We start from the raw sequence: 9,316 nt of genomic DNA on the forward strand, positions 1-9,316 counted from the left end.
ATACAGTTAATTTTTCATTTATAAGTTTTAAAAATGTGGATTTTAATCTGATCATTAGCTTATGTGGAATATGTGCAATATTTCTAATTTCTGTTGTGCAAAATTAATCAGAAATACAGCAGAAAAAGGATGCTTTGATTTTTGCCTCTGAACAAAACTCCATGTAAGATTCCTAATGTTTTATCATCGCACCAGGAAAGGCAATAGAAAATTCTCAATGAACCTAATATTAATCCTAGAAGTAATTACACGTTCTTTGAAGAGATGTGCTCTTCAATTCTGATAATTCATAAATATTGTTCAAAAAACATTTCCCTGCATCACTAGCAAATAAAGGCACTACTTGACAGAATATAATTTTTTCCCCACACATTAGTTCCAAATATTGTGAAACTGAATTCTTTTTAAAAAAGAACCTGATTTATTTCATAGGTTTATTAAATTAGCAAACAAAAAATTAATACCTTCACAAACATTTCATATTAATAATGATAAACATGTCAGTCCTAATGGATTGTAAAATTCACTCGACACTCAAATATATTCTAACCCAGAAGGTAGCAAGCCCTCCATGATACAAAGAGGAAGCTGGTCTCCTAAGATGAGGTGACACAAATTCCTACAGTCATAATGTAAACTGGAGACATAAATTCATTCATTGGATACCCTCAAATTCCAATTAAATAAATTTATTACAGTAGCTAATATGCAATCAGCAGAAGTTTCACCTATTTAAGTTTTTTAGAAAAATGCCCATTTTACAGGAAAAAAGTGCCTTCAATAAAGAAAAATATTTTAAAGATGAACTTAATATCAAATTACAACTCAAAAATATACAAACATAAGCCATATCTAAAACCATAATAGTAAAATAGATGTGAATAAACAATCTATTTATAAATATATTAATGATACGAGATTGGTTAAAATACATCTCTGCTGTGAAAGGTTGACAAGTTTTCAGACCAATGGTAAATTTTATTCTGAGCCAAACAAAAAGAAAAATCACTCTACAGCAGAAAACCTGTTGAGGAATAGCTATATATGGTATTAATTGGAATGAGGGTAATATCTCCTACTATTTCAAAATGATGTTTGAAAAATTAAAAAAAAACAAAAACCTTGAAGCACTGTTCTAAATCAACATATATATTAAATTTATTTCTACCTAGGCTGGCTAAGAAAAAAAATCTATCTCAAAATATTTCTGCAGTTTATTTTTTATTCTGACTGTATGTAAATTGCAGAGAATTTAGAAAAGCATAAAGAAGAAATTACAACTCTACCAGCAAAACACAACTGGGATCATTTTACTGTTTCCTTTTAGTCTTTTTTCCTAATACGTACTGTAAAGTAAAAACTCCAGCTTATAACTTTACAACATTTAGACAGTCCCATTATTAAAAATTCTATAGATATTTTAAAGCAATGCTTCTCATTTTGAAATTATACTTCTTTTCAGGTTATGTGAGGAAACCAGTGGACCCTGAAGCACATTACTAGGAAGATTGGTTTAAAAGCAATTCCATCACAGACTGCATTAGGGTCCTTTGGGTAAGAAAATATAATTTTTAAAAAATCAGGGGGTTGATATCATACACAATTCCTGAATGTTTATGTGATATACACCTAACTGGTCCTTACTTTATCAGATAATTTAGTTAAGTGCAAGATTAACAATGATCATCAGTGACAGCTGTATTAAGCTTTCCCCTTTGCAAAATTCCTGTGTATCATAATTTAAGTTATGGAATAGGTATCTACTCTTGTATCACTGATGTAGAAAACTAAGGTATGAAGAAATTAAATGACTTACTACCCAGTCACCTTAGAAGAACTAGAAATCAGATCTTTCAAATTACCAGTATCATTTCTATCTGTGCTATTCTATATTGGTGTTTGTATAAGATGACACTGTGTAACAAACTTATTTGTTAAAATGTTCTGATGAAAACTGAAATGATATCTTTAAAAAAGGTAATGTTACATGCTTAATTAGATGAGGCTTGAGAAATTCTAAAAACAAGGCAATCATCTCATAGTGGGGGAGACTGATTCTATATCGTTCAAAGATTTTTTAAAAAACATGATATAAACACTTTCAGAACTAGAAATAAGCAAAACAGATTATTGTGATTATGTTATATTCCTTTCTGTATCAAGGTACCTTATATTTTGTCTCAGTTTCTTGTGTTTGGAATAGGGTAACAACACCTATCTCAAATGGTTGTGGTAAGGATTGATTTTAACACATTGTAAACTACTTGGTACTGTGCCTGCCACAAAGTAAGCCCCAATAAGTGTTAGCCATATAGAAGCCTTTTTTTTTTTCCTACCAGGAGTGAAATATAAGCATAGGCTCTAAAACTTCAACCTAGGGAAGGATTTCACACTCTATTAAGTGCTGATGTTTCAAAAATTCATTTAAGATTATCTAACTAAAACCTGAATGCTAATAAGCATCTACCTGTGTAGAAACGTGCTTAGATCTAAAAGAGGTCCGTTTACCAAATACATTTTTTTCCTTATACTTAGATTATATTTCCACATGCCTGTCAAAGTTTCAGCATCTTCATAACGACAGGCTTATGGCCACGATGCCATACTGTACTGAAAAACCACATGAGAGCAACATTAAGCTGGACTTACACGAGGAGATCAATTAAAAAAAAAAAATCTTCCCAGCAATAAGGAACAGTTCAATCCTCACCCTTTTCACTGCAATAAAATGGGAAATGCAATGGAAAATGTGTTCAATAACCGCAAACTGCTTCAAACATTGCGGTTCGCTGCCTGAAAGCAGTACTAAAAGGGTGGGGGGAAAAAATCCGTTCTGCATTCTCTATCCCTCATGGTGATTATTCAATAAACAGTTTCGCTTGCTTCTGGTATAGGTTTTTCAAGAACTGCAGATGGCAAACAAGTTTTGCCCCTTCCTGGGAGGGCCTTACACTTTTAACGCGGAACGCTCCATTTGGGTCAGACCCCGCGTCTGATCTGGGCAATCTCGGCCACCATCCGAATATAGGACGTCCTGAATCCAAGACTCAAAAGAAAACCAGAATATATTTCATTCGCTTTTGAACCTGAGCACTTTCACCAAGGGTAATCATAAACACGTGCCTTTAATAGGTTTAAGACGCTATTTAATTACCTTGCCTTTCTACTCTGTCCACCCATCCCTTTAGCTTAACTTTTAAGGTTCACGTCTCCGAAACTTCTCTCCTTCCTCCCGAAGACTTTCCCCCAAAGAATCCAGTACCAAAAAGGAAGACCTGATAGCAGGCTCTCGCTCCCCTCTTTTCAGGAAAAGGAATGCTCTTGCCAAAAAGGTACCGCCGCGCCACCCGGCTGAGCGCACCTTTGCCGCCGCACGCCGCGCGCGCCGAGCCCGGTCGGCCCACCCCCCGCAGCGCACCGCGCCCCCCGCGCGCCTGCAGGCGCCGCCAACGGCCTGCAGACCCCGCACCTCCGACGCTCCGCTCGCGCCCCGGCCGCCCACGGGGCTCCACGCGCCGCGCACTCCCAGGCGACCACTCACCTTGCTGGGCTCCGGCGTCCTCGAGCAGCAGAAGCAGGATGAGTAAGAGCAGAAGGAACAGAGGCATAGGGGAGGAGGAGGCGTCGGAGCGGGGAGGGAGGAGGCAGGAGTGCGAGTGGAGGAGCGCGGCCCGGGCGGGGGCGGCGGCCGCGGCCCGGACTCGCGAACGGTGCGGGCTGCGCCCGGCTCTCACCACCGCCGGGCTCGCCATCGCGGCGGCCGGCAGTCCGCCTGCATAGTGCGGGCGCCCCGGGTGTCCCGCGCGCCCCGGGGCCGCCGCACCCAGCGAGCAGGCGGCGGAGGAGGCGGGAGAGCGAGAAGCAGCGCGCGCCGCGCCTCGCCCCGCGCCGGGACCTCCTCCGCCCCTCACTCCGCTTTCGCCGCCTCCTCTTCGTCCCTTCCCTCCGCTCCCCGCCCAAGACCCCGGCAGGAGTGCAGGGGAGGGGAGGGAAGGAACTGCGGGCTTGAGGCGCGGGAGACGGCAGCGGCGGAGCTGGGAACGCGCCTCCCTCACGGCGTTCTTCAACCCTAGCCTTGCTCGCCGCGCTCGCCCGCCGCTCAGGCTAGCTGGCAGGCAGGCCGGTCTCCCGCTCCCTCGCGCTCCCTCTTGCGCGCTCTGGCCACGCCTCCTCGGCCAACACGGCCAATCCGAGGTCGGCTCCGGTCCGTCTCCCCCCGCGCCATCCAATCAACACGCTCTCTCCTCGGTCGACCCGTTAGCTCCCCGGCCCACTCCTCGAGCCCCACCGCCTCTCATCTCTTTCCTCCAATCCCCTGAGGCCTTGGGAAGCGTCCCACCCGCCTCCCCCAATCCGGGTTCCACCCCCAAGCTTGGGCCCTCGGCGGCTCCCGCCCGGCCCGCGAGTTTGTTATTGTTGGGACCACAACCCAAGCTGATCCCGCTGAGGCGGCCGCTTGTTCTGGTCAATGACTTCCGGGACTCCCCCCATCCGGCTCTCCCTGCTGCTCAGGCCCTGCTTGTTCATTGCTCCTCCCCCGCCGCACATCAGGCCACTGGAAGGGGTGGGAAACCTGGATCCTGGATGGTTGTAGCTGAGAGCTGAGTCTGAAGGACATTCCCCCCCCCCCTTTAATAGCAGGGCAGTTGTCTTTAAATTTACACTACAGCCAATTGTTGCAGCTACTGCGAATCATAATAGCAGATCAGTGCTCCATTAAAATATATGTATTTCCTGTTTTGAATGCCTTGTACTATATTAGGGGAGAAACACACAAAAAAGGATATAACAAGATCCATGCCCCCAAAGCAATTTAAACCAAACGTCCTAACATTCATTCAGCCATCCTACCGAGGGTTGTTGAGCACCTGCTGTCTATCTGCAAACCCTGCGCTATGAGTTGGAGTTGTAGCCATAAACCCAGAAATCTTCCAGGATCTGGTGTTGGGACAGAGATGGAACTACATCATGAAAGTCAGAATAAAATAAGTGCTAATTAGAGTCACACGCAATTTGATGGAGACTATCAGGGGATGGAGTGACGAAAAGAACTGGTCTTTGGGAAAGGGGAATCCGCAGGACTAGCAGGTGATTGGTTTTAGAGAGGAGAGAGGTGCCATCCTGGATGTTTTTCACATGGGCTCTTAAGAGAAGGCTGGTGTCATTAACAAATACAGGAAACTGGAAAGGTGGAGCAGGTTGTGTGGGAAAGTGAGTTAGTTTAGTACATACTGAATTTGAGATGTCCACTCAATTAATATGGGAAGCTATATAACAGGCAGGTGGACATTTTGATCTAAAGTTTAGGTTGACCCTGAAGTACCCTGAAGTTATGGGTGGAAGTCATGAATACATGTAATATCCAAAACCATGGAAGGGATTAATATCCTCAAATGGAAATCTGAGAATTGGAAAGGACTTTGGAGGTCATCTTTTACAACTCCCCTGCAGATCCCTCATGCATTAAAACCTTCTACCAAATTTATTCAGTAAGTATTTATTGGATGCCTATTAAACCCTACTAGGCTTTAAGCCTAAAGTAGGTAGTGTATATAGGAAGTTTTATCAGAGGGGCCTACATTCTGTGTCAGAGGTGTTCATGTAAAGAAATCCATTGCTATCAGCGGCATGTTGGAAGTATGGACTGGTGCCACAATACTATAATGGATGGATTCTAAGAAACCCATTGTGGTATGAAACTCCAGCTGTCTTGAATAAGAGGACCAAGTAAGGAAGATTATCTCAGGGCAGAGGCAAAATGGGCTGGTTAGCAGGTGATTAGTGTTGATGGAGCTACATGTGGTTAACTATTGCTAATGTGAGGAACTGAAGATTAGTCTGGAAAAGTCGGTAAGGGCAAGACCTCAGACAGGCTCCGGAGTCAGGATTTTATTTTGTAACATTAAAAAACAACTAAAGGGGTCTAAGAAAAAGTGACATTATTCGATTTTTGAGAAAACTCAACCAGAGAGGAGAATTAGGAACGGACTGGAGTAAGAGCAAGAGTAAGCCAGGACAGCCAGTCTAGTGACTGGTCCAATGATTTGTATAGTTAAAAAAGTGAAGTGAGTCTGAACTGCAGTAGCAGTAAGCTTGGAAAGGGAAGATTAACTGGAAGAATATTAGGCATGTAGTAACTGATTAGATCTGGGGAGGAATGAGGAGCTGAGAAAGTGTTCAGGTTTCTAGGTAGAAGGCAGTGCCTTTTACACAGCAAGGGAATATGAGAAGGGGAACTGGTTTGGTTGGATGAGGAAGTAGAAGACAAGATAATGAATTCAATATTGGCATATCAGTCATGATGTGTTAATGCGGCAAGCAGTCAGTCCTGTACTGTGACTTCTCATAATAGTCTTTTTGAGACTACCCAACTCATTCATTGGACAACTCTTTTCATAGGGCATTGAGTGATGACCCTGAGGTCACAGGGTGGTGACAGAGCAAGGTATTATGAATTTCAGGTTGGCGTCCTATTGACTACATAGAACTGCACCAAGGCAGAGAATTCACCTGTGAACTAGCAAAGTTATGGAAGCCTTTCTGGAACAGGCAAAACCTGGGATATAGCCCCCTGTGATGCAGGGTCTCAGCTCCCGCTCCCCGCACAAGAATGCAGGGTATGGTGAAGCCAAAAAGGAACACCCACGGAGCCATAGATAGGGGAGTCATACCACCATATTCTCGCTGGCGGCTGAGTTAAAGACATAGGACGCAGGAGCCACAATCCAACATCCGCTTCTCTGCCAACCAACCAACCCTTAGCATAGCCACAGCAGTTATATTTGTGGCTAATTGGCTAACTGGTTACAGTTGATGGCCACACAGACACAGTGGATGGCCATGCGATGATAGCTGATGGCTGTCTAATAACCAAGCCAGCACCTTTCCACGTGATGCCGAGGGCCTAGAAACTGCTCTCTGAGACTCTGTCCCCACACCCCCTCTAATTCTTGTTAATACAGCATGAAAAGATCCAGACTACATATGCCTAAAGCAAGAAGTAGGAGCCCTTACATTTTTTTTATCCCTGTTTTACTCACTGTCTTGTATTTTAAATGGTTGTTAAAAGTAGATAATAGAGAGGTGAAGAAGTTCTAAATGAGATCAGTGGCAGGAAAGGCATGAGGGTAGAAGGGGCAAATTGAAGTTATATTTAAAAAGGTGAAGTCAAAAGGTCTTGGTGACGGTTACCATTTGACAGTTTCTATATTCTTATGCTTCAGCTTCCTGGGTTTTGCTTTGGAAATACACAGTATGGAACTCTGGCTACAGAAATCTGTGGAGTCCCTTCTGATGAATGCACAAGGTATGGCACAGATGTGGGAAAGGGTTGATGCTGTTTCTGCTCCTATTCTCTCCCCACTTCTGATCATTGTCACTCTACTGAGTTTCAAAAACGATGACAGAAGACTGCATTGAGATACCCAAAATCTCTTTTGTGAGACCTTATACCAAAGGAACATAACAGGCATTCATTTTTAGGACAATACCTGGATAGAGTGGAATTCTAGTTTATATTATCTTTCTTACTGTGCACTGCTGTAGCCAACTTTGTCGTCTTTCTTGCCTCTGGGACTTGTTGTGTTTGGCTGAGATCTTCTGAGGCTGTGGGAGCAATATTTGTCCAGGATTATTTTATCCACATGAGCCAGATGGCTGGGCTGGATCAGAACTAGGGATTCTAAGCTGGACCCAAAGTGGATAGGTCTGGAGAAAGCCATCGTCATAGCAACCGGAGGCCTCCAGAAGCTCAAGTGCCTCCACAAAGTAAGCCCATGTCCCAGCTCCTTACTACAAAGACTCAATAAGATATGGGCTTTAGAGGTTCCCCTGGGAACAAGACTAACAAATAAAACACAAACTGAGCAGTGTCTTCATTGCACTTGAGGTCATTGACATGTACGAGGACTTGTAGCAGCCATGTTTGACTCCCTTCGTTGACTGGTAAATGAATTAATGCTTTGGATGAAGACTCTGGCGAAGACTAGGGCTTCAGGAAAGGAACACACAGGATTATATATGAAATATCAGGAATTAAAATGTGTACCACTTTGATGTATTTATGTTTGTTTACTTCATGTTCAACATATAGATTTTCAGCCTAAATTTTAATTCACCAGAACTTTCTCCCCTTTCCCTCTTTTCTCTCTTCCTTTTTCTCATTTTCTTTTTCTCTTAATTGATAAAGAATGGAGGAATAGAGAAAATGGAATTGACCTGTGGAGAAAAGGAGAAATATGAAAAGAATGGTTACATCCCACTACTTTGCTTCCAAATGAATTACAGTTCAGCCACTGCTAAGGAAATTAGAGTGGAGGAAAAGAACCTGGGGGCTGGTTCCTTTGCTTCATACAGAAACATCTGGGTTTTAATGGTATGATACAGTAAGAATCATTGGCACCATCATTGCTATTAAATGTCTGTTAAGCATTAATAAAACAGAAGAGGCTCATTTAATATGGCATTTATACTGGAAACCTTGGGATGACGGTATGTAATGAATCACTGGTGGGCTTTATCAGTGAGTGTATATTTTTGGCAGGATAACAGAAAGAGGGAACAAACGAGAATTTACTTTTGTGTTCTTCCAACAGGGTGGGAGAGAAGAAGAATGTGGCAGTTCTGGGGAAGTGTTTCCAACTTCAAAGCCCAGGGCCCTAAGATCTGGTTACTGTTCTCACAGGAGCATTTTCTTTGTCCTGTTGACTGTTTGGGCAAATGTTTACAGCCAAGTTTGTTGTTAAATGTCTGAAATCTGCTGAGGAGACTTTCTTCCTTTCTGTGAACAGAAGTGGTTTGGATACATTTTTCTCTTTATCTTGTGAGCTCCTTTCAGTTATTCATTTCCGATAAGTCTAGCTCTCAAGTTTGTTACTCATATTTTCTTAACATTTATAAACTATTTCTTTAGCTATTTGTTATAGCAAATTTAAGAAAGAAATGTTAGGAACCTAAATTGATTACAGAAGTTATTTCATTTCTACTAGTGGATAATGACATTACAAATCTTTTCTTGGCATATTTCAGCAACATAACTATAATCATTTTCCATTTGTCTCTTCCTCCAATCATATTCCTTTTTGTCTTCCTACCGCTCTCTGCCACCGCCCATTTGGTTTTTCTGGGAACATAAGAAATTTAATTCACTCTCTTGTGGGTCAGAACAAGAAGGCTTCAGTTTGGTATTTTATCTTTGATGGTGGCTTTGATGGTGGCTGCAAAGGATTTTAGTAAAAATATGAAATGTGACCTCCATGACATCATCATGCCTAGACATTAGAAAATTAATGATATATGAATGGTTAACAGAGAACTA

The 9,316-nt window shown here is 42.6% G+C and overlaps 1 protein-coding gene and 1 long non-coding RNA gene across 6 annotated transcripts in view; one reads left to right on the forward strand and one right to left on the reverse strand.

Moving 5' to 3' along the window:
- DCBLD2 (discoidin, CUB and LCCL domain containing 2) overlaps positions 1-4,070 on the reverse strand; it is a gene marked incomplete at its 3' end in the record, with an annotated part of 87,371 nt that extends 83,301 nt beyond the window's left edge. For all 5 annotated transcript variants that reach the window (XR_013991819.1, XM_081027019.1, XM_081027021.1 and 2 more), the window contains exon 1: positions 3,542-4,070. Coding sequence is in view for 4 of the 5 variants with exons in the window: in XM_081027019.1 (XP_080883145.1) it covers positions 3,542-3,752 (211 nt within the window). The remainder of the gene's footprint in view (positions 1-3,541) is intronic.
- On the forward strand, positions 3,450-8,727 carry LOC308488011. The gene is made up of 3 exons (XR_013991825.1): positions 3,450-3,583; positions 7,224-7,306; positions 8,595-8,727. It is a non-coding gene; the product is annotated as an uncharacterized lncRNA (long non-coding RNA).
- The last annotated feature ends 589 nt before the right edge of the window (positions 8,728-9,316 follow it).

This window comes from Rhinolophus hipposideros (genome assembly GCF_964194185.1).
Source record: "Rhinolophus hipposideros genome assembly, chromosome: 2".
In the NCBI taxonomy this organism is placed as follows: Eukaryota; Metazoa; Chordata; class Mammalia; order Chiroptera; family Rhinolophidae; genus Rhinolophus; species Rhinolophus hipposideros.